At 35.3% G+C, this 27,991-nt stretch overlaps 3 protein-coding genes and 1 non-coding gene across 6 annotated transcripts; all 4 read left to right on the top strand.

Annotated features, from left to right (window-relative positions):
• The first annotated feature begins 1,443 nt into the window (after nucleotides 1-1,443).
• On the top strand, nucleotides 1,444-4,337 carry LOC21394958 (plastid-lipid-associated protein 6, chloroplastic). 2 transcript variants are annotated; one of them, XM_010104301.2, is made up of 4 exons: nucleotides 1,444-1,799; nucleotides 2,684-2,920; nucleotides 3,710-3,836; nucleotides 3,916-4,337. In XM_010104301.2, the coding sequence occupies exons 1-4, from the start codon at nucleotides 1,533-1,535 to the stop codon at nucleotides 4,128-4,130; spliced, it is 846 nt and encodes a 281-aa protein (XP_010102603.1). In that variant the 5' UTR covers nucleotides 1,444-1,532; the 3' UTR covers nucleotides 4,131-4,337. The 2 variants fall into 2 exon arrangements, with proteins under 2 accessions (XP_010102603.1, XP_024025377.1); XM_024169609.1 differs by having other exon boundaries at nucleotides 3,948-4,104.
• Nucleotides 4,338-6,704: 2,367 nt separating this feature from the next.
• On the top strand, nucleotides 6,705-10,288 carry LOC21394959 (kinesin-like protein KIN-10A). 2 transcript variants are annotated; one of them, XM_024169606.1, is made up of 6 exons: nucleotides 6,705-7,492; nucleotides 8,031-8,186; nucleotides 8,271-8,378; nucleotides 8,539-8,649; nucleotides 8,732-9,976; nucleotides 10,084-10,288. In XM_024169606.1, exons 1-6 carry the CDS (start codon nucleotides 6,821-6,823, stop codon nucleotides 10,249-10,251), a joined length of 2,460 nt encoding a protein of 819 aa, XP_024025374.1. In that variant the 5' UTR covers nucleotides 6,705-6,820; the 3' UTR covers nucleotides 10,252-10,288. The 2 variants fall into 2 exon arrangements, with proteins under 2 accessions (XP_024025374.1, XP_024025375.1); XM_024169607.1 differs by having other exon boundaries at nucleotides 10,090-10,288.
• A 4,699-nt stretch (nucleotides 10,289-14,987) lies between these two features.
• On the top strand, nucleotides 14,988-27,976 carry LOC21394961 (cysteine-rich receptor-like protein kinase 27). Its single transcript, XM_024169604.1, has 8 exons — nucleotides 14,988-15,516; nucleotides 16,008-16,973; nucleotides 17,470-17,592; nucleotides 17,735-17,856; nucleotides 26,413-26,623; nucleotides 26,735-26,972; nucleotides 27,141-27,291; nucleotides 27,400-27,976. The coding sequence occupies exons 2-8, from the start codon at nucleotides 16,127-16,129 to the stop codon at nucleotides 27,709-27,711; spliced, it is 2,004 nt and encodes a 667-aa protein (XP_024025372.1). The 5' UTR covers nucleotides 14,988-15,516; nucleotides 16,008-16,126; the 3' UTR covers nucleotides 27,712-27,976.
• Nucleotides 23,194-23,300, top strand: LOC112092731. The gene has a single exon (XR_002902727.1). It is a non-coding gene; the product is annotated as a small nucleolar RNA R71 (small nucleolar RNA).
• Nucleotides 27,977-27,991: the final 15 nt, after the last annotated feature.

A 27,991-nucleotide genomic window follows, 5' to 3' on the forward strand; every position in this document is an offset into this window, starting at 1 on the left:
AGTCACTGGTCTTTCTGTTTGGATTTTTATTAAAAAGAAACAGTTAAAAATCACATGATTACACTTAACCCCCTTTTGTTTATCTGATTTTAACAGAAATTATAATAAAAGTGGTTAAGTGAGAACAATTTAAAGTTCGGCGAGTAAAGTGAGAGTTTTTAAAGTTTAGAGACAAACTAAAAATGACCCTAAAGTACAGGGAGCACCAATGAGAATAATCCTTATTTTTAAAAGTAATCATAATAATAATTCCAAAATAAAATGTATGTTGTCTGATAAAATATCTTTTTAGATCATACCCCTCAATTTAAGGTTGTTTCTGTTGGATATAAATCTGTTGTCTAATTTTTAGTGTCTTAATTGATGTCTAACCAATTAAATCATATCACATCATCTTATGATTAACACAAAAAAATAAGTTAAAAAGCAATCCAAACTTTTTACATGACATGACATGATTTAATTTGGTAGATACCAATTAAGACATAAAAATTGGACAACAGATTTGAGTTCGTTTCTGTTATGTCTCGTTTAAATTTTCACTAAAAAGAATAAATAGAGGGGATTAAGTGGGGTCATTTTATGCTGTCGGGGCACTTTTTCCCAGTAACGTGCCGAGAGATACGATAATTTATTAAATTTTATGTTAGAACTTGCAAACTGAAATGATAAAGTTGCAAACTCGAAAGATAATTTGTGAAATTTTAAATTTTATGACGAATTATTCGAGTTTGTAAGTTTTAATATAAATTATTGTAAAATTTAAATTTCATAAATTATCGTAACTTTTACAACTTTATCGTTCAAGTTTACAAATTTTAACGTAAAATTTCACAAATTATCATATCTCCAAGCATGGTGAAAGGAATATTCCCCCTAGCAGCATAAAAGAATCTGATTAAGTGAGGTGATGAGTTTTCATCTTCATTTGTTTTTAACATTAATTTTAACAAAACAGAAAGTGGACTAATTTATAATTTATGGGGAGATTTTTTGGTACGTTTAGTGTACCGGTACGTTATATTTTTTTAACCGTTAGATTTATATATATTTTTGACTTTTATGTGATTTTATACAAATTTGACAAACAGAAAATTTAACCTACCAGTATATTAGCGTATCGGAAAAGGTCCTTAATTTATAAGGTAAAATAAAAATTTTAAAATTCAAAGGATAAAGTTGACAACAATTTGTAAGAAAAATGTTAATATTACTTTATCTATCCTTCTATATTTATTATTTGACACATAAATTTTATTAATATGATATATTATTATTTAAACAAAACGTGTTATTTTTCATTTACTATTATCAAAAATAAATTTAATTTGAATGTATATCTAAATCACGTACATTTTCTGCTGACCGCACCTCTGTCAAAGGTAGACCATAGATCTGGAAGCACAACGAGAAGAAGATTCCGCCAGAACACACGACAACCATTCATTGATTCAATACAACTGATATTATTATAACTAACACAAACAAAACTGGTTTCTCTTTTTTCTTCTTAACGAATTCCAGTTTCCCCAATGGCTTCTCACTCCTCCGTTTCAGTTTCTCACTCGTCCATCACATGTCTTCTTCCCACCAAAACTCACTCCGCCTCCACACCCCACCCTCTCCACTGCCCACTACGACGTCGTTTATTGAGCCTTGGGAATCGAACGACAACGAGAAGAAGCTTTTCTTCTGTCAGGGCATCTCAGGACGACGTCGTTTCCGTCGTTGACCCTCCGCTGGAGAATGAAAAGTCGCCGGGGTTTGAGCTTGTTCCATACTTGAAGCTCAAGTTACTGGTGAGTCCTTCAATACCCTTTTGCGGATTTTGGAATTTTTTTCATTCTTTTATGCTTTTAGATTGTTTGATGAAGTTTGTTTATGGCTCCAAAATTATTGGCTTATTAGAAAACCAAAAAATAAAAAATTCCTGGAAGACTAAATACCTAGATTGTGGACATTCTTAGAAAGGCTAGGAAATTTGATTTATTATGCAATACAGAAATGAATGGTGTAAGATTCTGTGCTTGTGTTTTAGGAACACAATGATGTGTTGTATTTCAAATAATATGGTAAAATTCTGTAAGTTTGAGGAAAAATTTTATGGGCTTCACTAAACTTGATTTCCTGACTGAGTTTCACCAATTAAGTCGTGTGGCAAATGCTTATTCTTTATGGGGTTATTTCTATTTTATACCTTGCTTTTGACTTTACCGAAAGGAAAAGAGAGAGAGAGAGAGATGTATTTTGGATGTTCTTAAGATTGAGCCTTTGAATTGGAATTTCAAGTTCATGTCAAATTTATACCTTTTCTGGGTCGATGGTTGATTTTGACCCCTGAATAAAAGATTAAATCGTGTGGCAAATGTTGCTTATTCGTTATATGGTGTTTTACTTTTCATCTTCTAGTGTAAGGCAACAACAGGTTTAAGTCTCTGGACTTTGTTGTAATTGGAGATGATAATAAAGGAGGTCATTTATGTACAGTTAATTGTGACATTTCTTAATTTTTGGTGTGTAGCATAGTCAGTTCATGCCTCTAACTTCAGTCTCTTTCGTATCATATATCAATCGTTCAAGTTTGTGGAGTGTAAATATTAATGAGCCCACATAGTCAGGCCCATGGATTCTATCATATAGTGGTAGGACTTCTAGTTACCGAAGTACGTCTGATATGTTGCAGAGTGCTGTTTCTGGAGTAAATAGAGGTCTTGCAGCGAATGCAGATGATCTACGCAAGGCAGACGCTGCTGCCAAGGAGCTTGAGGATGTTGGAGGACCGGTTGATTTATCGTCTGATCTTGATAAACTGCAAGGGAGATGGAAACTGATCTATAGCAGCGCCTTTTCATCTCGAACATTAGGGGGCAGCCGTCCTGGACCTCCCACCGGAAGGTTACTTCCAATAACTCTCGGCCAGGTATGCCATGAAAGCCTGTTCATTGTTTTCTTCTACTGCAGCCACTTGTTCTGAGCCACTAGCATTTTCACTAAATAAAAAGGGCGAGAGAAAGAATTGCCAGAGAAAATACTTAATACGTATAGCGTCTGAATGGTACATCTTCAAGCACCTTAGAAACATATGCATGTATAGAATATATGAGCGTCTCTTAAGTAAAATCTTGTAGTCTTAAGACTTGAGAGTCTGTAGAACAGGAGATAGAAGCTTGTTACTTGGAAAAAGCATCTAAGACCCTGTCCAATCAAATGTCAATGCCAATGCCAATTCCAATCCTATGTTCGGTACCAAACACAGCATATTCCATATGTTCTATTTTGTACTCCAGTGCATAATGCTATTTTGAATGCAGTAGTTCTTTTTGTCATAAGTTTTAAGCTTTAGAAGGTGTCCATGAAACTTTTTAATATTGCTACTATTAAGTGAAAAAGCAACACAACAACAACCGGTAGGCAACCAAATGCCAAAATTTGGCATAGTGCTATATCTAATGCTAAATTTAGCACTCAGTATAACATATGTCAAATTTGGAAGATGCTTTCCTTGCACAAATGCCACATTGCATAGGAATTTAGTATTGCACTAGAGATGCTCTAACCATGTAAAAGTTTCGCTATGCAACTCTTTTAGATGACTTGGGTCCTAGACATTTATTAGTGGGTTCATACCCTTTGTCGTTTTACCTTTGTTGATCACTCTTGTTTATGTGGTTTTGATACCATCTTAATGTACATCTTCCTCCATGACTAGGTATTTCAGCGGATTGACATCTTAAGCAAAGACTTTGACAACATAGTGGAGCTTGAGTTAGGTGCTCCATGGCCCTTGCCACCTCTTGAAGTGACCGCCACATTAGCCCACAAATTCGAACTCATAGGTCGGTTTTTCTCAGACTGTCTTGTTCTTTTAAATCCTATAACTTCTCCCAATACATGCTCTAATTATGATGATAATAGGATCTTCAAATATTAAAATTATATTTGAAAAGACAACAGTAAAAGCGACTGGGAACTTATCACAACTACCACCATTGGAGCTGCCTCGGCTTCCAGATGGATTGAGGCGTCAATCTGATACAAGAAGTGGTGAATTTGAAGTTACCTATTTGGATGACGACACCAGGATTACCAGAGGAGACAGAGGCGAGCTTAGAGTTTTTGTGATTTCCTAATGCCTTGGCACTTGCAGTTTTGCCTTCTCAAGCTTCACTATTTTATTACTATAATTTTTATTTATATTTTTTGGTGGCTGTTGGTTGATTATTACAGCCCTGAGATGGAGGGAAACGTTGTGAAAAATGGTGCTCAATGAAATTGGTGTATAATTGTAAATGGCATTGTATATTATGTGAAGTTTTCCAAAGATAAACTAATTTAAAACTGAGAACTATTTAGCACTTAATATTTTTCAGTATTTATTTATTATTTTTTTGTGTACTGGGGATCAGCGCTTAAATTAGAAAGGCAGCATTCCCTTGCATATCATAGTTTATTTTTTTTTAGGCAAAAAAAAAAAAAAAAAGAAAAAAATCAAAGAAGCTTTCTTTACACATTATAGGAGCATTCTTTTAAAAAGAATTATGCTATAGGATATACAGAGACGAAGTTATATAGAAAAAATAGAGAATTTATCCTCGTGAGTGTATGAGTCTGGACATTTATTATTTACTCTTGATAAATACCATTTTATTAGTGTAATTATTTAACTAAAAATATTATGAATAAAAATCTTGACCCATGCACTTTCAAAGTTTAAGGGGCTTAAGCCCTCCTCAATTTTTTTCTATTTACAATTATATACACTTGTTTATATAAATTCCATTCCCTCCAAAATTGCAAACATTAATTGGAGCACATAACATATCTAATTACTTAACAAGATCTCTTCTCCTCAATAATAGCTTTGGTAGTTTGTTAAAGTAATTCTATTTGTTTTCTCTCATCTTCTAGTTCTTTTTTTTTTTCCATTGATGCATATATCCTCTTTTTTTTTTCTTTTTTTTTTTTTTTAAAAAGAGTATACAATAATTTGTTAGGGAGAATGTCTAAATTATGCATCATAATATTTTTATATATAAAAAATAGAGATATTAACAAAGTAATCAATTAGTGATATGTTTATAACATTTTATTTCTCTTGTTTTGTTTGTCATTCTATTTATGATTATACTTGTTATAATTGCTATGTTTGATAGTATCAGTATTGGGATTTGTTAAAGTTATAAGTTTTCCACTTTTATCTTGCTGATAAAAAAATAAAACGAAAAAATAATGGATGAATGACAATTTAATTATGTATTAGCTCCCAACTAAAAATTCTGACTTCGTTACTGAGAATATTATCATTAAAACACAATCTTTAATTGTTATATCACATATGAACTAGATTAAAAAAAGTATTATAACTGTTAAGCACTGTGATTATTGAGAGAGAACATGTTAACAACATTTTTTTACACATAAGCGAGTGTTTTGTGAAGGATTTGTGATAATTTTTACAACCATCTTTTTTTTAAGATCTTAAAATCAAATTACCCAATCCACTAAATTTGGTTTAATATTTTCTTTAAAATAAATTTGGGTTAATATTTAGAATATATTAACATGTAATAACGTTTTCTATTTGTTTTATTTATTTATTTGGCTAAATCGTAATGAATTGCTATTAGTTTCATCATAACTCTGGTATTAATGATATTACACATTTTAACACCGTTCAATATTAATGGTTTAAGAGTTGAAAAAACATTAATTTATAACAGTTCTCGTCAAAATATTCTATGATCTACCAATACAATACTCTTATAATAATGAGCAAAATTAGCATAAGCTACTAATTTATATTTATAAAACAATCCTTTTTCTACGGGGTTTTTAAGTTCTTTTTCTTTGTTTTTGAGGATCTCATTGGCATCATTGTTTTTTTTTTTTTTTTTTTGAAATGAAAAAATATGGCATCACTCGCAAGGCTGAAAATGAGTTGGGAATTTTCCCCTACAAACAATATATAAAGATGCACTCAGCATACAAACAATTTTTAAGAAAATAATATATTTTTAAAACGATTAAAATAAATAACATATTTAATAGTAAATATGTATTTATTCACGCCCGTTTAGTTTACTGATTTGAGTTTTTAATTCGAGTTGAGATGTAATTTTATGTGAGAGTTTTTTACTATAGTAAAAAAGTTAGATGTGACTGTTTCTGAGAGCTTTTTACTGTAACAAAACTCGAATTCTAAACTCAAATTGGTGAAATGAACGGGGCTAAAAAATACATGATAAATACTATATTTAAGTCGAGTATTAAATAATTTTTTTTCCATCATAAAATGAACGGGGCTAAAAAATACACTGATAAATACTATATTTAAGTCGAGTATTAAATAATTTTTTTTCCATCATCAGAAAGTAGCAAAATATGTTATTTGCTTAAAAGTAGTTTTATTTTTTGAGAAGGTTATTTAAAAGCAGCTAAAAAATAGGAATTACTGTAATACATTTAAGAAAAAAAAAAGAGAGCTTTTTTTTATTTATTAAAAACAGTTTTTCTTTTAAATAAAAAAGAATTGGGCATTACCATTTTCGATTTTCGATTCTTTTATTTGTCTGTCCTACTCCTTTTCTTGAGAATAATAATTTCCAAAAAATTTTCAACGGCTATAATTCTCCAACGGTTCAAATTTCTCAACCTCATTTCTCAACGGCTATATTCATTTCACGAAAACTCTTCTTCCTCTTCTTCTCCTTTCTCTCAGATTTCAAGCTCAACCAGCACACTTTCTCTCTCTACTAATCAATCTCTCTCCTCTCTCTCTTTCTCTCTCTCTACAATCGAAATCTTGAATAAACTCACAGTAATGGCTCCAACGCCTTCTTCTTCCTCCAAATCGAACCAGTTCAAGACCCCGCAATCCAAGCCCCATCGCCTCCAATTCCACTCAAAACTGCACCCTTCTCCGAACCCCAATTCCGCCGCTAAAGAAAACCCTAACCCTAATCCCAATCCTGCAGAACACCCGGTCGAAGTGATCGCCCGAATTCGAGACTACCCAGACCGGAAGGACCCACAAAACCCACCCATTTCCACCCTCCAGATCAACCCCCAAAAGCAGAGCATTCGTCTCCGTGCCGATTTCGGTTACCGAGATTTCGCCCTCGACGGGGTTTCTTTATCGGAGGAGGAGGATCTTGGCGCGTTCTACAGCAAATTTGTGCAGTCGAGGATTAACAGCGTCAAGTTGGGCGACAAATGTACGGTCATGATGTACGGCCCGACCGGTTCGGGCAAGAGCCACACGATGTTCGGGTGCTCGAAACAGCCGGGGATTGTCTACAGGTCTCTGAAAGACATTCTTGGGGATGAGGAGGACGACGGCGACACCGACGGCGAGCGGGTCGGGGTCGGGACTTTTGTGCAGGTGACTGTTCTGGAGATCTATAACGAGGAGATTTACGATCTCTTGTCGGTTAATGGCAGCGGCGGCGGAGGAGGAGGACTATGGCCGAAGGGAAATGGTTCTAATTCTAAGGTAAATCATACACACTAATTATCTTACTGTGTAATACATATTGTACAATCTTATTATTATTTTTTAATCACATTGGTATGTTGGTTTTGGGTTTTGGTTTTGCTGAGCTTACTTCAATATACATGTTAGCACATTTTTTTCTTTAGCCTTTGTTTTATGTTTTATGGTATTTTGACCTTACAGTGAACCTAAAATTGGTTATGAAATGCTTATATTGATTTCTGTATTCTCATTTCTGAGTGTATATTACGTATTAGTTTGTTTGTTTGCTTTTTTTTTTCATCAAGCTTTGCTTGTATATTCTATGAGGTTAAATCAAATGGGAATTTGCATTAAAATATTCAATAATAAGAATATTGGGTTGAATTAGATATTACTTTTTTCATTGGCAATTTAACCAAACTATGCCATTGCTACTTGGGGGTAGAGAAATTGCTTCTTTTGGTTATCTTAATACTTAGATTCATATGTACTTTAATAAAGGCAAGTAAATAAGTCATTATCATCCAAGAGATATTCGGGTTCTTGCATTTTGCAGGTAAAGCTTGAAGTGATGGGAAAGAAGGCCAAAAATGCAACTTACATTTCTGGGACTGAAGCTGGTAAGATTTCCAAAGAGATTCAGAAGGTGGAGAAAAGAAGGATTGTTAAGAGCACCCTTTGCAATGATAGAAGCTCTAGAAGCCATTGCATGGTATAATTCCCTTAGATTTTTCTCGGATATAATTTCTTCTTCTAGTACTTGGAGTTAAACCAGTTTTTGGCTAATTCTGCATAGGTTATCCTTGATGTACCGACGGTTGGAGGACGGTTGATGCTTGTTGACATGGCTGGCTCTGAGAACATTGAGCAAGCTGGTCAGATTGGTTTTGAGGCAAAAATGCAGGTAAAATTAAAATTGATGCTTTCTTAAGTTGATGTTAGTTGTCAATCTATTCTTGAATATTGATGTTTTCTTCTTTCTTCACGAAAGACTGTTGGTTTTTATTGGTTCTTTTGGGAATCAAATATTGATTAATATTAAAAATTCAATTTGAAATTAACAGACTGCAAAGATCAACCAAGGAAACATAGCACTGAAAAGAGTGGTTGAATCAATTGCTAATGGCGATTCACATGTGCCCTTTAGGGACAGCAAACTGACCATGCTTTTGCAGGTATATTTGTTTTGGTTACTGTGGTTTAGATTGCTTATTTCAATGAAGTTTGATTGACCTTTCTGTTGTCCTGTCTGTTAAGGATTCTTTTGAGGATGACAAATCGAAGATTTTAATGATACTCTGTGCAAACCCGGATCCAAAGGAGATACACAAGACAATTTCCACTCTTGAATATGGAGCAAAAGCGAAATGCATTGTCCGTGGGCCTCATACGCCAGTTAAAGATGGTGGTGAGGATTCCTCCTCTGCTGTCATTTTGGGATCAAGGATTGCAGCTATGGATGAGTTTATACTTAAGCTACAAAAGGAGAACAAGCTCAGAGAGAAAGAGAAAAATGAAGCACACAAACAGCTCTTGAAGAAAGAAGATGAGGTTGCTGCTTTGAGAGCAAGACTCGAGTGTATTGAAGGAAAAGGTTCTGTAAAGGAGGAAGAAATCAATATTAAGGTGAATGAGAGGACACAGATTCTGAAAGTCGAGCTAGAAAAGAAGTTGGAGGAGTGCCAGAAAATGGCAAATGAATTTGTTGAATTGGAGAGGAGGAGGATGGAAGAGAGGATATTGCAGCAGCAACAGGAAGTTGAAATGCTGAGGCAGCGGTTAGAGCAAATTGAGTTGGAGCTACGTTCAAACGACGGAAAGGATGATGCAGTTGGGAAATCATCAATGGAAGGAAGTGGGCTTGTGAAAAAGCTATTAGGGCTTTATGGCAGCGATGACGCAATGGTTAAGTCAATGGATCTGGACATGGACGATCCAGAACCGTTTGTTCGCGAGGTGAAACATGTTGGCAGTTTTATTCAGCAAACTGACAACAATGGTGGCAGCCAATGTTTATATCAACCACACCTTAGTACTTTTAACGACCCCTTTGCTCCTACACTTGGTGAAAAATTAGGCCTTAGCACTGTATATGAGGAAGAAGAAGTGGAGGAAGAAGAAGAGGAGGAACCTAAAGGAAATGGGGAAGATGAAGAAGTGGATAAAGAAATCATTGAGGAAAAGAGGATCTGCGTGGTAGACGGGGTTAAACCGCACTTGAGTATATTGGCTGCATATCTACATGAGAATTCTGAAAACACACCAATACCAGATCAGCCAAGCAAAAATCCAGAGGAAAATGAATGTTTACTGGAAAAAACTGAAGATAGGTTTGCGAGTTTAGGTCTCAAAAGTGTGCCTCAAGATGATAAGGATTCCGCGTCAAATAGACGCGTGCGAATTCAGAACATCTTCACACTGTGTGGGAACCACAGGGAGCTTTCAAAACACACCAGAACACCACTATCTGCTAAGAAGATGTCAGAAAACATTGACCCCCAGGTAAGTTTCTAAATATGGTGTTTATTCTTTTTCTTCCTCTTCACATAGATCACCACAATTTTTCGGTGACTTTGCGATTGATTGTCCACTCATTCTTGTATGTGCAGGAGCAGACCAAAGGGACTCAATCTCCGAGTCATCCCCCGCAAACTCCTGTTCCATTGAGATCCCTAGAGAACACAATAGCACTCACCCCAAATGCTTGCTATTCACCAGAGTTAGGAGATCACCTGAATTCTTCTTCTTTTATTACAGTTAGAAGATCAAGAAATTAGGTGGTTGGAGGGTTCTACTTTTTGTGTGGACTTTGAACAAATGAACTCTTTTTGTATAAATGTTTTGTGCTATATATACTATACTAATATTATATATGTCCTTGTGGTTCTGAACAAGTAGGTGTAGTTGTTCACTGGAATTGAATTACTTGTTGTTCATTTTTTTTTTTTGTTCTTATTTTTTTTTATCTGAAATTCGATTGCTTAAAAAGGATTGCAAGGATTGTGAATGGCCTTAGGCTAAGCAGTTAGAAGAAGATATGATATGGTTGCTGAAATTTATTTCCTTCTGAATAACAGATACGATCTTTTCTCAAAATAAAAAAATAAAAAAAAATAAAATAAAAAAAAGGTCAAATTTCATTATTTTCTTTGTAATTTATTATTTTTACAAATTCGTTTAAGTCTTTCAGGTAAAGACAGAGTATTGACCATTCTAATTAGTATATTTTCACATGAAGAGCCTTTGCTATCAAGAAACCCTAACTGTCTTTTGACAAAGAGGAACGAGAGAGAGAAAAGAAGCTTGAGTATTGGCTGGAGTTCTCGCACCGGCTCCGGGCGCGTTGCTAGACTCGCGGCTATAAAAATCGGTCCATGAGCTCATGGTGGCAGTGTATCGTGGGGGAGGGGGGCTATTAGGGCGGACCGGGCTTCATTTGGAAGTTGGAAACTGGACGTTTGGGAGGCGTTTTCTGGCACCAGCAACGTTAGGTGGCTGGGTCCTTGTGGAGGTTCGATCCTGGCGGTGAAGGACTTCCTAGGGGTGGTGCTGTCTCCGGAGGTTGGCGTCAGTGGCAAAGGTGAATCATTCACTGCCTTTTGATGGTCTCTTTCCGGTGGCTTTGCCGCTTAGCTCTCGAAGCCTTCTTTCTTTGAGGTCCTCTTGCCGGCTGCGTTGTTGTTAGAGGCTTGCACCAGCGATGCTTTGGGTTTTCCTTTTGCTTTGCTTTGTTGTTTTGATTGTAATAAAGGTGTTGTGATGTTGCTCTCTACCCTTTTGTTGCTTTGTAATAACGGAGGTGGTTTCCCTACCGTCCAGTGTTAGTTATGTCTCCCACTATGTTGAGTTGTTCACCGATGGTGTGGATTGTTTGGTCAAGTTAGAACTATGTTTGTATCGTAATGCTAATGTCCCCTTTGAGTGGGGGTTGGTGTTATGTCCCTCCAGCGCTCAGAAGCTTATTTTGATTTGAGGGATTTTTTTAAATAGAGCCTTTGGTATGCTCGATCTTAGTGTATTGAGGTTATTTCTCATTCTCAGGTCTTAGGTGTACATCCGTCTCTCCATCGGGTCATCAACCTTATATTGTATTGTTTGTTTATCTATTTCTGTTCGAATACAAGTTTTCCTTTAAAAAAAAAAAGTATATTCTCTTATTACTAAGGTCAACGCCTACTTAATTTATGCTCTAAATTTATTTTAAGCATCTAAATCATTTATGATTCCAATTGATAAGCATGTTTCATTTATGGAAAAAAAAGTGCCTCGTACAATGTCATATATTTTTAGTTAGGGGTGAACAAAAAATCGATAATCCGATGAATACAATTAACTCATTTCATCCATCTCATTATAACCTGAATTTGACTAACTCGATCTAGAGATCAACTCAATCCACCCAATCCAACTATTAATTGGGTGAGTTTGGGTTGAGTTTTTCTTAACCCAACTTAACTCGAACCCACCAAATCTATTTATATATATAAATAAAGATTTTTTATCTCATAATATAAAGTATTTGACTTATAATTTACATTATTTACTTGAAAACCTATTATGTTTTATGTTGTATGAGTTTTTATTATTGTTTGTTTGTTGGTTTACAATTTATATATTTGAACTTATGAGTTTTATTATTGTTTTGCATTGATTTATAACTTACGAGATAATTTTAGAGCTTTATAAGACTAATATTATGATGAAAGTAACTTTTATATATATATTTATTATTTTAAGTTGAATGATTAGCTTTATTTTTGTTTTTTATTTTTTGTTTTTATTTTATTATTATGTTTAATCCGATTGGGAGTTGCTTTTAAATGTTGGATTGATTGGGTGGGTTAAATTGAACATCAACCTACCCAAACTTGATAGGATTAAAAATCTCAAAAACCCACCCAACCCACCGATGTTTACCCTTTTTTCAATTTGCTTGAATATCCTAAGCCTAATAATCCGTAAGAAAAAAAAGCTAAATAATAAGGAAAATACTTACGGAAACATTCAACAACAAATTTGTATCAATAAAACTAAAGAAAGAGAAGAAGACAAGAATTGTGGTTAGAGAAACTTTCTATTGTTGCCGCCACATAGAATAAGAACATGGAACTACGAATGGAAGCAAAGTCAAGTTTCCCGTTTGGAGTTCTACTTTAAATTAGTGGACGTTTAATTTATGTATTCAGAATTATGATTTAGAATTATTTTTATTTTATGTGTATTTTTTATGAGAGAAAATTACTGTAAAGAACCATGAATTATAATTCAGAATTATGGACGAATACATGAACCATAATCATGTTATTGAAAAAATATTTCTTTCCAAAAAAAAAAAAAGAAAGTACATTTGCATAATAATTCGTAGAAGTGTCAAAAACTAATTATTCTTAGTAAACCAAAACTAAGAATTTAATCAATAAATATGAGATTTGTTCCTAATTTTGTGACTAAATATTATATATACTCGGTAAATATGAAATTTACCAATTATTTTTTTTCAATATAGGTGACATTTATCAAGTCACTAAATATAAGATTCACCAAAATCAACATCTTTTCGAGCTGCTTTTTTTTATTTTTTTTATTTATTTTTTATTTTTTTAAGAAATCCTCCCCTCTCCGCAAAAATCAGCCATTTCCCCAAATCACTTTTCCTTATTTTATTTTATTTTATTTGTTTTGTTGTTTCCTGTTTTTGTTGAAGAATTGTCCTCTATAAATATGTGATAGAGGCTAGCTGAATGGTTTAATAAATTTTCTTTAGTTTTCAGGGATTGAATTTTACTCTGACGTCAATTAGTCATTGTATTCTTCAATGGAAGATCCATCTCTACAGCAGGTTCTTGGTTTTTTTTTTTGATTTATTTTGTTAACATTTTTTTTCCTCTGGCTTTGAAGATAAAAAAAGATAACTAATTTTTTTCTATATAAACTTGTTTTATAGTTTAAGTGGTTTTTCCTTTTATAATATTTTTCAATGCTGATAAAACAAGTATATATAAGTCTTTGTTCAATATCTTTTCTTTTTCGATGATAAGAAATATAGGGCACTTACTGCTGCTATATAATTTTAAACCCTCAAATTTTCATCAAAAGTAATAGTGTAAAAATTCATATCATATTTTGAATTATAATTCATAATTCACTATAATATTTTTTTTTATAAAAAATATATATAAATTAAAAATAATTTTAAATTCACGAATTAAATACTTTTTGTTGATTTAATATGATATAGTTAAAAACTGTGTTCTACCGTTTCGTTAGCCCGGCACATAAACCCTTGACATGATTATTGACCAAGTTTTTGTTTTCCTTTTCTTTATGACAGAATAATGGTTTTTGGAGAATCAGGAAAGAAGTGTTCATGAAAGTCAAGAAATCTGAGACAGAAAGAAAGTTGAAAGCCATATTACATGGAAATAAGATTTTGAATGACCAAAACTCTACGTGGTTGGAATCCGGCCGCCGCCGCCCCCTCACCGAAATTCGTCCTCCATTTTTGACGCCACTGGGCTAGTTAGACTCAGAGTGGGACAAAGATGAAAACCCACAACCCAATTGCATGTCTCCGCCGCCGCACGTCAGAGATCTTAGGCCGCCGTCGCTCGCTGCCGAGGGTGAGATCGAACCCGTGGTTTTCGGCAATCATGAGGTGAGTTGTGGGTGTCAAAATACTCAGAAGGACATGGGGAACAAAAGCCGTCAATCAATTTTTAAGTTCCATGCCCGAAGATTCAAGGTTCGATCCACCAAATTTTACTGAATTTGCATAGTTCGATTGGAGCCGATAGAGGCCGAATTTTGTGAAATTGGTTTCACCATTGGACTCAAAAGATCCGAATTAAGAGGGTAGTGTTGGTTTTAAAACGATTTTCTATGCGGAGTGTGTATCTAGCGGATTGCCTATATGAGAATTGAGAGAATTACAAATCTTGCTTACAATATAGTTAATGACATATAATTTGAAGCTGAGATACGTTAATTATGGAATTCATGAATTAGGTTTATGATTATGTTAAATGTAGTATATAGTTTTCTAATAAAATTTAATAATTTTTAAATAAGTGTGTAAGCGAGAATTGTAAAAAGTAGATACGCTAGAGACTCTAATAGTAAATCTTAGATATACTTGATAAATTCAGGATTTATCAAGATTTATTAAGTTAGAATAACTTGAAAAAGAACGGTATAAATTCTGATGGTAAACTCTAGATATACTTAGTAAATTTAGAATTTATCAAGTTAGCATCATTTTTTCAAGAACCGTATACAAACTCTAATAGTAAATCCTATATTTATAGAAATTCTGATGTTAAATCCTAAATATACTTAATAAATTTAAGATTTACCAAATTAACATCATTTTTTCAAGAGTTGTACAAACTCTAATGGTAAATCTTAGATAACTCTTGTTATCCAATATTTACCAAGAGAATATTTTTAAATTTCAACTAAATCCAAATTTAAATTAGATTAACCTATTTATTTATTTCTCTAAAACATTGGCCAATCAATTTTAATTTCTCTTAAATCTTAGCCTATTTAGCCTATTTCTTTCAATGTCTTTTTTTTTCCCATAAGAGTACAAAATATTATTCATTACAATTGAATAATTACTTTCAGAGAGGTGTTATTTACTGCCTTGCAATTTCCGTTAGAATTTCTTAGTTATACGAGTATCTACACCCACCAAACCACCAACCCACCAACGTCAACTCGAGTGTAGTTTCTCCATGTTTCACAACTTACAAGCACTAAAAAAACAAAAAACAAAAAACAAAAAATAAAAAAGGGTCGAAATCATGAACAATCCGAGCACTAAGAAAGGTTGCAAGTTGCCAAATGGTGCTTTTGACGCGTAAGAGACGTACAAAAGACTTTGACCGTTTTATTACACACATGAACAATCCAAGCCTTGTCGTGTTAACCAGGCAAAAAAAAAAAAAAAAAAAAAAATCCAAGTCTTGTATTAGGATTGTCCTAAACTTGCACTTGGATAGTCTCAGAATCTCAGGGTTGAAATCATGTAGATATAAAAGGTAAGTTCATTATCCAATTCAATTTGTATGTTCCTTTATCCGTATGCTCAACATTGAGCACTTTATTTTTATTTTTTCTTTTAAGAGTCATATGAGATATATCTAAATCATAATTTTTCTCCATATATCATCACAAACACCCATAAAATGAAGTTTATTAATTTGTTAACCAAGAGATGCATAGATGTATACAAAAGTTCCAATATTTAGTTGTTTATGGATCATATTGCATATATACTGCACCATTGCGGGAAATTTTATCAGCAAAAATCATACTGTATTTAATATATTACTTACTATTATTGCATAATTATTAATGATATTCAGATATTAGTGTAAAGGGTTCATAATGCAACACAAATTAGAATACATCTTTGCATTTAGTGAGCTTGTCATTTATGGTGACGAAACAATCACTTCTTTATCAGATTTATTTGCAGAATTCTGAGTTCATGACCTGAAAACTTATGTTATATTTATGTTTTGATCAGTTTTTCAGGTCTGCATAAACAAATGCAACGTCACAAAGTACAAGGGACTGTTTCTTCAAAATTTCCTCTACCATTTTTCAAATTAAACTCCTTGTTGAGAAGCTAGAAATTGAAAGAATATGCTAATTACAAGTTCTGACTCATATCCTATGATGGGTCATCATCCAAATTTGGTTTTCCTTCTTTATATCATCACAAGGCTTGGCAATCTCACGTATGCACAAACACCATTTTGCTCAAACGGGGGAGTTTACTCCACAAACAGTTCATACAACAACAATCTAAAACACATCCTTTCTTCTCTCCCTTCGAACATCATCGCCACCACCAGCGGCTTCTACAATGTCACAGTCGGAAAAGATCGCGACAAAGTCTATGCACTTTCTCTTTGCAGAAGAGACCTGGCCTCTAAAGATTGCTATGACTGTATAAATTCTGCAACCAAAGCCGCCATGGAGAAGTGTCCGAACCAGAAAGAAGCAATCTTGTGGGGTGCCGGAAGCATATGCATGTTAAGGTACTCGAACCGCGACATCTTCGGTTCCATGGAGGTAAAGCCTTCTTTTTCTATGCCTAATCCAAATAACATCTCCACAGATTTGGATAAGTTCAACAAGACTTTGCATGGTTTGGTGGGAAGTCTTGTAGAAAAGGCTTCTTTGGGTTCTGATGTGAAATTTGGAGCTGGTTCTGTGAACAATAGTGTGTATGCATTGGTGCAATGCACACCGGATATCTCACAAGATGATTGTAGTGTTTGTTTGCGCGGCGCTCTAGATGAGGTTTCGAATTGTTGCGGTGGGAAGGAAGGAGGAAGGTTTTTTAGACCCAGTTGTTTTGTTTGGTTTGAGTTATTTAAGTTTTATGATGATCAGTTTGGTGGTTATGATGCATCTCTTTCACCACCACTGTTAGGGAATTCTCCAACAGAACCAGCTGTTACATCTCCCCCCACAAGCGTAAAAGGTACAAATCTTATCTGTTTTGTGCATTAGATTGTTGTTATATGTGTAGTTATATATATATATATATATATGTTTTATGAGCATTCTCTAGATTGAAAATAAGCCCGTGACTTAGTGGATAAAGTATTTTTTAGTGCTTTGGGAATGAAAATTTTTATCAGTTGTCACTTGTCAGTTTAGTTGTGAATAAAACTACATGTTATGTTTTTACATGTGAATTATTGCGCCAAAAAAGAAAAAATCATCAAGAGTTGAAATGAATCCAATGGGGTAGAGTGTAGACTTGCATAGGAAACAATCTGCTGTTTGTCGAAATAGCCTAGGGGTGGAAATTCGTGTTGGTGTGTTGGGTTTGTATCGTGTCAACCTGCATGTGTAAGAACATTCCTGCCAACACGAGTTCCACATCCGCTGACCCATTTGCATCATTTAGCTGAAATTATCATGTGAATGCTTGCTTTTCCATCATATTTTATCTAGATATATTGGATTTGCAGGCAACAAGAGTTCCACATCTCAAACTGTTATAATTATTATTGTTCCTATACTCGGCTTGGTGACTCTTCTTGCAATCGGTTGTGCCATTTTGCTATATAGGAGGTCAAGGCAAGGTCTACATGGTAAGAAAAATTCGTGTGGTGTGTTTATTATCATAAAAAACAGTTTTAGTGTTTCTGCGATTCCTTTCGATAGAATATGACATTCATGCCAGCCAAGAGAGCTGTAAGGTCCTTGCTCTAATTTGTTGCTCTCTTTCAAAAGACAATGACAGGAACAAAAGTCTAGAGTCATTACAGTTTGACCTCCGAATGATCAAGGAAGCAACGGACGACTTTTCTGATGCTAACAAGCTTGGACAAGGTGGATTTGGTTCAGTTTACAAGGTAACCAAAAAGAAAGAAAGAAAAAAAAAATCTTTATCTTTTAAAAATAGACGAAGTGAAGTAAGGATTCTTAAGAAATCACATAATGTCAAAAGCCAGAGAAATCAGCATTTCAGTCAGTTACATCTATCTAGTTCTATCAATGTTTGAAAACTTTATGATTAACGCCCAAAAGTGATGTTCACAAGCAGTCAATTGTAGCACAGAAGGGCGGTCGTATCCACAGAGAGGTAACAAAATAACAAAAAAAATTAACAGAATAAAAGCGTTAGAGAAAAATAAATAACAAGTGAATTAAAGAAAAAGAAGAGTTTTTGAGATTTTTATTGCAAATAAAAAGGAGAGAAGATTTGTGTGAAAGAAATTCAGTAGTAAAAACGGTAAGGTGTCGAGAATCCCTAATGGTTCGTTCATCAATTCAAGTTTTGATTCACAAAATAAAATGATCGAATAAATTAAATTTCTATGTTGACTCCGGAAATATTATCATTACAAGTTATCCAAAATCGACAATATATCAATTTGGCAATATTGCAGTAAAAGACAATTTGTAAAATAATTTGAATAATAAAACAATGCATGACAGAATTACATAAGAAAAACGTGACTGAACTTATATAAAAATTGACACACAATATTTTAAAAAGTAAAAGAAAGATAGATGAGATTTAATTTATTCAGATGTAGTACAAGGAATCAAAAGCCTGAATTCGGTCACTCAACAAAAGTTCATCTCTAACCTCACCAAAAGAACTCTAGCCTAGCTTGCAAAACATTCTCTTACAAGTTCTAGAGAGAAAATATGAGACTGACAACAAGACGATAGAAAACTGAATATTAAAAGCTTTAAAAACCTTAAGCTAACCCCTCTATTTATAATGTTCAGAGGTTGCCTATCAATTAAGGAAATAAATAATAAAAATAGAAAATTACAAAAGAAAAGAAAATAAAATAAAATTACACATAAATTAGGAGAAATTATATATTTGATTTGGGGAAAAAATATGGTATTTTGCTTTGATTTTTGGGGAAGAAATTCGGATTCATCTCAAAGGGGACACGTGTCGAAGCTTGGTTGGAGAAAAGGAATAGAATTGCCACGTGTCGCGCGTGGAGTGGGCAAAGTGTGCTGGCGCGGTCAGAGTGGAGGACAGCTGTCGCGGCTTCATTGGGAGCTCAGGCTGGCATCGCAGGACCCACGCGGGAGAAAGCTGAAACGCGCACTAATGTCTGCGTGGAAGGAACGCGCGCACTGAGGCCATGCGTGCTGGTGACGCGCGCGAGGAAGAGTGAGCAGACGTGGGAGAGTTGGAATCAGTTTGTGGCTCGGCTCACGCAGCTCTCCCTCTCTCTGATCGGCTTGTGTGGCTCGGCTGAAAGGCTTGGCTCCGGGTGGTTGAAAACATGGCTTTCATGGCTTATTTTTGTGTAGCTTTTTACACTGCTTTTTATCTGTAAATAATTAAGTAAAAACTAGACAAATTTCAATTAAAAATATTGTGAATAAAAATAATAGAATTGTTTAATTAAAGCTTAAATATTTTAATATTATATAAATCAAAAGCAGTATTTAGGGTGCATTTTCATGCACTAATCACAACCCCCAACCAGCTTATTGCTAGTCTCTAGCAGTCCAAGCGCAAGAGAAATCATCTCAGAAAGAAAATCTGAGTCTCAACTAGCTTAGTCACCTGAGTATTTCAAACAAACTGTCAGTAAGAAGTCAAAAGATATTATCAAGATTATTGCAGTCATAACTCCAGAGTCGTGTGTGTGCGCTCCAAACCATAACCTTCTTACCACTGACCATAACACATACAGCTTTGAAAAATTCACCAAGTAGAAGTCTCAACTCCATTGATCTCACGGGTGTCAGAAATATTTGAGTGCAAAGGTTTTCTCTCATGGAGTTGGAAATGGAACAATCAACGCTCAGTGTAAGGGAGGTCAAATTTAGGACAAACAGTCAAACGAACATTGACCAAAAGATAGGTTAATCAACTACTAGAACATTCCACCATTCTTACCACAAACCAGCTTTTGGAATTTTATTCAGGTCAGACAGAAATTTACAGAAACGAACAAAGAGCCAAAACAAATGTCTAGGAAAATAAATTACTCTCTTTTTTTTCTTTCTTTTTTTTTTTTGGCAAGAGACAACCTGCAATAATGAAGTGAATGTAGAAAGGTGCTCTTTTGACAAACTAACTATATAGCATCAAATGTGATTTCAACCAAACTATATGATCTGTAAAATGTTGCTCTTGCTCAGTTTTTTTTTTGACGATTAAGAAATGTGGCTCTATTACATAAGATCATTCCTATCTAACCTAAAATCCACCCCTCAAGCATATGCACAAAGCACACCACTAACTATGTAATGATGTTCTAACAGTGATTTTACCAGCTCAAAAGATCAATGAAGGTTCAAAATCATTTTTTCTACTCTCTTAACACACCAAAAATCAAGCACTTAAAGTCGAGAATTTTCTCAGCTGACATGCATTAACATCCATCTTACTATAATGTTTAGCATGTGCAAAAGGAAACTCTGGAAGTCATTTCTTAGTAACCAAGACAGCAAAAATCGACCCAAACTAATCATTTTAAATCATACTCAGACAACTTTGTAAAAATTTTAACCCAACTATCAACATGACAAAAATCATTCTTACGCATGAATATGCTCACCACCCCCAACTAAAATTAGACAGTGTCCTTAGTGTCAAATTATGAAAATATAGAGAAAGAAGACACCTGGACGATGAACATTCCACATATGAGCACAGCTTGAGCCTCCTGATATGATTATCCAAAAAAACACACAAAAAAAATGTAAAAAGAAGCAAAGAAAATAAAAAAAAAATGAAGATATGGTACATGAGATGTGAGCCAACTACTCAGGGCTGGTAAACGGGGTTGTTGAGAATGATCTCTTCAACCTGGTTCACCCGCTCTAAGTAATTCTTCAGACGCTGGCCATTTACTTTAAAGATTCTCTTATCGGTTGGGTCCTCAACCTCGACAGCATCATTGGGAAAAATACGTTTCACTACAAAAGGGTCAGTCCACCGCGACCTTAACTTGCCGGGGTGGAGATGCAAACGAGAATCATAGAGATGAACCCGCTGATTTGGCTCGAAGTTCTTCCTCAGGATTTGCTTGTCATAGCTGCTTTCATTTTTACCTTGATCATGGAATTGTGCTATTTCAGCATGTTGATCAATCGTTGTTCTCCCAAGAACGCATGTTTTAGGCCCTCAGGTAGTTGGGCTAGCTTGACTTTTGGAGCCTCCTCGGTGGATGATTTCAGTTTTTCTCCTTCTGTTGGGAGCTCCTCAAAACATGGTGGAAACTTGGTTCCTCTGTCCTGTGAGTTGCTGAAAATTACAGATAAGTGAGCCAACTAACAAAACCGGAATTTTCAGAATCAGAATTTTGGAGGAGGTTTTCCAGATCTTCATAGTTACTTTGCAGTTGAACCTCATCCTCAACAAGTGTGTCGATCATGAATGTTTGCTGACACTTGTCGTCATCACGTGGTTGCTTTTGAATATGAAAAATATTCACCTCAAGGGTCATATTCCCGAAAGATATCTTCATGAGACCATTTATACAATTGATAAGTGCGTTTGCTGTGGCAAGGAAAAGTCTTCCTAGAATGATGAGAATGGATGACTCCATATTTATCACGGATTGTGTATCCACGACAAGAAAGTCCAAGGGGTAATAAAACTTGTCGACTTGCAACAGAACGTCTTCCACTATTCCCCGTGGTCTCTTAATGGATCTATCGGCTAGTTGTAGAACCACAGATGTGGGCTTAATCTCTCCAAGACCTAATTACGAGTAGACCGAATAAGGCATGAGGTTAACGCTTAATCCTAGGTCTAGTAACACTTGACAGAATTCATGTGTCCCGATCTGGCAAGAAATGGTGGGACAACCTGGATCCTTATACTTCGGCGGTGTCTTTTGCTCAATCATCACACTTACTTGTTCTATCAAGAATGCAGTCTTCTTGACATGGTGCTTTCTCTTTATGGTGTATAGATCCTTTATAACCTTGGCGTAGGCCGGCACTTGCTTGATGACATGTAGTAAGGGAAGATTGATATTCAATCGTGTCAAGTGCTCTACGATCTCACTTTGATTTTCTGGCACTTTCCCAGCAGGTCGGAGAGCTTGGAAAAAATGCACCTTTACCTGAATTTTTGTTGGCTCTTCTTTCTCCTGAGCCGATTCTTCAATACTCGAAGTGGTTGTCCTTGTCGATGACGTGTCCAAATTCTTACAACTTCGAGTAAAGATGGCATTAACTTTCTTGATATTTTGACCTTCAGAGTTGGAATTTTGAGCCATGTGTTGTCCTCTCAGATTGGACTGGGCTTGTGATGGAAATTTACCGCGCTCTTGAATGGCGTGTATGAATTCTTACCACTTCGAGTAGTGATGACGTTAACTTCCTTTATATTTTGACCTTTAGAGTTGGAAGTTTGAGCCATGTTTTGTCCTCTCAAATTGGACTGGGCTTGTGATGGAAATCTGCCGCGCTCTTGAACGGTTAAATCTTCTGTCAGCTTGGTGATCTGAATTTTTATTTCCTTGTTCTCTTCCACTAGCTGCGCGAGCATTGAATCAACTCTTTGATTCGTCTTATTTTGCGCATCCATAAAAGCTTTTAGGGTATCCTCTGGAGAATTCTCTTTCAGCTGCATGTTATTATGATGCGCAAAATATGTCATTGGTGATTGAGATTGTTGTTCTGATTTTCATTGCCCTCCAGATGATTGTGCATGTTAGTTTGGATCCCTCCAATTGAAGTTTAGGTCCCTCCAACTGAAGTTTGGGTGGTGTTTCCAGTTATCATTATAAGTGTTTGAGAAAGGTCCATAAGGCTTATTGTATGTGCCTAATACATTGCACTACTCCTCGTATACCCCTCTCATTTCACCAAAAGTGAGACAATCTTGAGCCAGATGGCCCATTCCACCACAAATGAAACAGGGCTCATGTGCCTCTGTCCTTGCCACCATGTGGGGTCCTTTACTATCTTTATTTTTGAGGGTCTCGATTTGCTTCGTCAAAGCTTCAACTTGGGCATTGAGACTGTCCTCTTCCCTTAATTGATAAACTCCAACTGGTCGGGACCTACTGGTGCTCTCAGTAGCACTCGGTCCAGTCCAAGTATGAGCTTTCTCAGCTAACTCATTCAGGTACTCGATAGCTTCGTCAGGATCCTTTTGGAGAAAATCCCCATTGCACATCATCTCAACAAATTGGCGCTCTCAGATTGTGAGTCCATCGTAGAAATAGCTTACGAGGCGCCAACTTTCATATCCATGGTGGGGACACAGATTTAACAGATATTTAAAACGCTCCCAAGCTTGATAGAGAGTTTCGTTTTCCTTCTGAGCGAAATTCGAGATCTGTCGTTTTAAATTGTTGGTCTTATGGTGTGGGAAATACTCGTTGAAGAATGTCGTCGTCATTTCTTCCCACGTACAATAGACTTGGGCCTAAGAGAATACAACCAGCTTTTGGCCTTGTCCTTCAGAGAGAGAGAGAAAAACTTCAATCTGACGGTGTTTGTGTTCTCAGCACGGCTGTGAAAGGTGGCCACCACCTCTTCAAACTCCCGGATGTGTACATATGGGTTCTCGTTCTCTAACCCGTGAAAGGTTGGGAGAAGTGCAATCATGCCCGGCTTGAAATCCGTAAGCGGTGCATTCGGTGGGAACATGATGCAAGATGGGGTGGTACGTGTTGGGTGTAGGTAATCTTGCAACGTCCTCTGCTGAACTTCCTCGTGTTGTGCCATTGCGAATAGATTTTCAAATGCGAATTCCAACGACGAGTGTGAAGACGGAGGCGTAGAAGACGAGTCAGACAGAATTTCACTAGAGGTTTCTACGTCTGGACGTTGAGTGAATCTCCCTAGCTCGTCTCTATACTAATGCATTCACCCAAAGCAGTTTTTTTTTATTTTTAATTTTTTAATTTTTTTTTTGTGTTTTTTTGTTTTTTTTTTGTTTTTATTTTTAATCAAAGCAAAAGAAAATAACTATATAGTAACGTAAATTGTAACCACCGAGAGTGCTATCAGGAAAGACTTTAGCTCTTGACTCAATGAATAGTCTCCTAGACAGAGCAACGCTCCCAGGAAAGATTGGTGGGGCGAGGCCCAATTAAGTACCAACATTTCTAGACAGAACTCCCTCAGATTGTATTTTCTACGTAACCACACAATTATCCTCAAAATCAATTATTAAATTTTATTGAATAACATTGTGCAAAGACCATATTGTAAGAAATATATTAAGTACATTTTTTTCTTATAAAGACCACATTATAATAAAGATGTTTACATATTTTGAGAAAAATTATTTTAATAAAGACAAATAGAATAAATTATTTTCATGATGCATAATTATTATCAATAGCAGAGAAATGGCACAAAAAGACAAAATAGATGAACCAAAAGTTTGAATAGGGAATTGTGAGAGGATGAATAGTAATTGCATTGAGCTTTGTATATATGCTATAGATATAGATTATAGATTATAAATTATAGATTATACACATATATAAGTAATGTTATACTGGCTGTTATAACATGTTTTGTTTTCTTCTTAACCACCTAAATTGCACAACCCACACACAATCACTCATGTTTTTATCTATACAATTTCTTTTCCTCGCACAACACCTCCCTAATCACTACTAATTTTCTACATATATTTTCCTTAATTAATCTTTTATGCTCTTAGTACAATACCTTCTTGATGCTTATGACACAGATTAATTTAACAGACTAATACATACATATATACACACATATATATACATTTACAATATTTTCTTGTTTTATTTCTCTCTTTGTTTTACTGTCAGGTTCATCAACATTTAAACTCTTAATGGGGAATCCTTTCCACAATGATTTCAAAGTCGCAGAGCTTATTATCAGTTCTGGAATTTGGAACCAGTCTTTTCTTCAACAACTCTTTCTCCTACTGACAGAAAAAGAATTTCAGCCATTCCTTTTGAGTGTTTGTTTAACGCCCAAAAATTATATTCACAAGCGGTTAATTGTAACATAAAAAGGCGATCGTATCTATAGAGAGAAGACAAAATAAACAAGAAAGATTAGCATAATAAAAACGTTAAAAATAAATAAATAACAAGTGAATTAAAGAAAAAGAAGAGTTATTTTAGGTTTTGTTGCAAATAAAATAAAAATGAGAGAAGATTTATGTGAAGGATATCAGTAGTGAAAACGGTAAGGTGTTGATAATCTCTTATGTTCGTTCACTAATTTAAGTTTTGATTCACAAAATAAAAGCATCGAATAAATTAAATCTCTATGTTGACTCTAAAAATATTATTATTACAAGTTATCAAAAATCGACAATATATCAATTTGACAATATTGCAGTAAAAGACAATTTGTAAAATAATTTGAATAATAAAACAATGCATGACAGAATTACATAAGAAAAACGTGACTGAACTTATATAAAAATTGGCACACAATATTTTGAAAAGTAAAAGAAAGATAGATGAGATTTAATTCATTCAGATGTAGCATAAGGAATCAAAAGACCCGAATTGGGTCGCTCAACAAAAGTTCATCTCTAACCTTACCAAGAGAACTCTAGCCTAACTTGCAAAACATTCTCACAAGTTCTAGAGAGAAAATAGGAGACTAACAGTAAGACGACAGAAAACTGAATATTAAAAGCTTTAAAAACCGTAGGCTAACCCCTCTATTTATAGTGTTCAGAAGTTGCCTGTCAATTAAGGAAATAAATAATAAAAATAGAAAATTACAAAAGAAAATAAAATAAAATAAAATTACACATAAATTAAGAGAAATCATATATTTGATTTGGGGAAGAAATCTGATAATTTGCTCTGATTTTTGGGGAAGAAATTCGGATTCATCTCAAAGGGGACACGTGTCGAAGCTTGGTTGGAGAAAAGGAAGAGAATTGCCACGTGTTGCGCGCGGAGTGGGCAAAGTGTGCTGGCGCGGTCAAAGTGGAGGACAGCTGTCGCGGCTTCATTGGGAACTCAGGCTGGCATCGCAGACGCGGGACCCACGCGGGAGAAAGCTGAAACGCACGCTGATGTCTGCGTGGAAGGAACACGCGCGTTGAGGCCATGCGTCCTGGTGACGCGCGCGAGGAAGAGTGAGGAAACGTGGGAGAGCTGGAATCAGCTTGTGGCTCGGCTCACGCGTCTCTCCCTCGCTCTGATCGGCTTGTGCGGCTCGGCTGAAAGGCTTGGCTCTGGGTGGTTGAAAACATGGCTTTCATGGCTTATTTTTGTGTAGCTTTTTACACTGCTTTTTATCTGTAAATAATTAAGTAAAAACTAGACAAATTCCAATTAAAAATATTGTGAATAAAAATAATGGAATTGTTTAATTAAAGCTTAAATATTTTAATATTATATAAATTAAAAGTAGTATTTAGAGTGCATTTTCATGCACTAATCACTTTACTTTTTCAAAAACGCTTAATTAAACCATTTTTCGTGCTGATATTTTCTCAGGGCAGACTTCCAAATGGTCAAGAAATTGCTGTGAAGCGGTTATCGGGACATTCTAATCAAGGAGAAGAGCAATTCATGAATGAGATATTGTTAGTGGCTAAGCTTCAACACAGAAACCTTGTTAGTCTTTTGGGTTTTTGCTCGGAAGCAAGTGAAAGACTCCTAATATATGAGTTTCTAGGCAATGGCAGCTTGGACCATTTTATATTCGGTACAGCTTTATGTGCTCCTATAAACTAAGTGCATTTCTATTTGTACATACATACATATACGTGTGTGTTTTATTGTATGGAACTGATCACTATGTCTAACAAATGTGTAGATCCGATCAAGCATATCGAACTAAATTGGGAATTGCGTTACAAAATCATATGCGGGATTGCTCGAGGAATGCTTTATCTTCATGAAGATTCTAAGCATAGAGTTATCCATCGCGATCTTAAAGCAAGCAACGTGTTGTTAGACGAAAACATGAGTCCAAAGATTTCAGATTTTGGCATGGCAAGGATGTTCGTTATGGATCAAAGTGAAGCCAATACTTGCAGACACATGGGAACTTAGTAAGTATCAGAATATCACCCAAAATCTAATGATCTCTTAAGTCTGTTCAGTGCTAATACTTTTAGACTCTGGTATGTGCATTATGAGTCATACAAATGTCTTGAAAAGCTACATAAAATTTATAACATACTAAGTAGCAGTGTGCTATTGATGTGCTGGTTATGCAGTGGCTATATGGCTCCGGAATATGCATTACATGGACGCTTCTCAGTGAAGTCTGATGTCTTCAGTTTTGGTGTCTTGATTCTAGAGTTAGTGAGTGGTAAGAAGAACAGCTGGTGGGATAGTTCAGAAGATCTGGTGCACCTTCCGAGCTATGTAAGTATACTTGGTTTTCCCATATCCAAAACCATCTTTTGGTATTAGATTCCATTGTGTGAAAGGTCTTTAGCTCTAACAAAGAAGCTCATTCATACTTGTTTGTAGACGTGGAAAAATTGGAGAGAAGGTACTGCTTTGAACCTGATAGACTCAACACTCGACCGGGAAGGTTCAACAAGTTGTGAAATTATGAGGTGCATTCATATTGGGTTACTGTGTGTTCAAGAAAATGTGGAACAAAGACCCGCCATGAATTCGGTGGTTCTTATGCTCACTAGCCACTCCATGACTCTCCCTGTTCCTTCTCGCCCCGCGTTTTTCATGTACAATAGCACAGTAGCAGGGTCTAATTCAAAGGAGACTGAGTCAGAGCAATCTGCAGCCACAGACGGAACAACCTATTTCTTTCGCACATAATGTACATGAGCCTGATTCATCAATTGGTAATGCCCTCATTTCAAATATGTGGCTTTAAAGGAAATAACCTCAGAAACATAACGGAATCTTCTACATTCATGTGGTATTTGGTCATTTTTGTTGTGACTATTGCTATGTATGTTCATAATTTAGCAAGTGATTAGATACTTTTGCATAGATGGCATTCTTAGGAATTAATATCACACTGAATGTGAGAGCTACATCAACTTTGCCACTGCGATTTTCACCATAATCTGAGAACGTGTACAAGATGATTTTA

This window comes from Morus notabilis, unplaced genomic scaffold (genome assembly GCF_000414095.1).
Source record: "Morus notabilis unplaced genomic scaffold, ASM41409v2 Scaffold21, whole genome shotgun sequence".
In the NCBI taxonomy this organism is placed as follows: domain Eukaryota; kingdom Viridiplantae; phylum Streptophyta; class Magnoliopsida; order Rosales; family Moraceae; genus Morus; species Morus notabilis.

What these genes read in the sequence shown, in the direction of transcription:
- LOC21394958 (XM_010104301.2), top strand. Translation starts at nt 1,533, where the DNA reads ATGGCTTCTCACTCCTCCGTTTCAGTTTCTCACTCGTCCATCACATGT. An exon ending in ACTTGAAGCTCAAGTTACTG is followed by an intron (nt 1,800 to 2,683) that starts GTGAGTCCTTCA and finishes GATATGTTGCAG; the next exon opens with AGTGCTGTTTCTGGAGTAAA. An exon ending in CCACAAATTCGAACTCATAG is followed by an intron (nt 3,837 to 3,915) that starts GTCGGTTTTTCT and finishes TGATGATAATAG; the next exon opens with GATCTTCAAATATTAAAATT.
- LOC21394959 (XM_024169606.1), top strand. Translation starts at nt 6,821, where the DNA reads ATGGCTCCAACGCCTTCTTCTTCCTCCAAATCGAACCAGTTCAAGACC. An exon ending in GAAATGGTTCTAATTCTAAG is followed by an intron (nt 7,493 to 8,030) that starts GTAAATCATACA and finishes TGCATTTTGCAG; the next exon opens with GTAAAGCTTGAAGTGATGGG. An exon ending in GCTCTAGAAGCCATTGCATG is followed by an intron (nt 8,187 to 8,270) that starts GTATAATTCCCT and finishes AATTCTGCATAG; the next exon opens with GTTATCCTTGATGTACCGAC.
- LOC21394961 (XM_024169604.1), top strand. Translation starts at nt 16,127, where the DNA reads ATGCTAATTACAAGTTCTGACTCATATCCTATGATGGGTCATCATCCA. An exon ending in CTTGGACCATTTTATATTCG is followed by an intron (nt 26,624 to 26,734) that starts GTACAGCTTTAT and finishes ACAAATGTGTAG; the next exon opens with ATCCGATCAAGCATATCGAA. An exon ending in TGCAGACACATGGGAACTTA is followed by an intron (nt 26,973 to 27,140) that starts GTAAGTATCAGA and finishes CTGGTTATGCAG; the next exon opens with TGGCTATATGGCTCCGGAAT.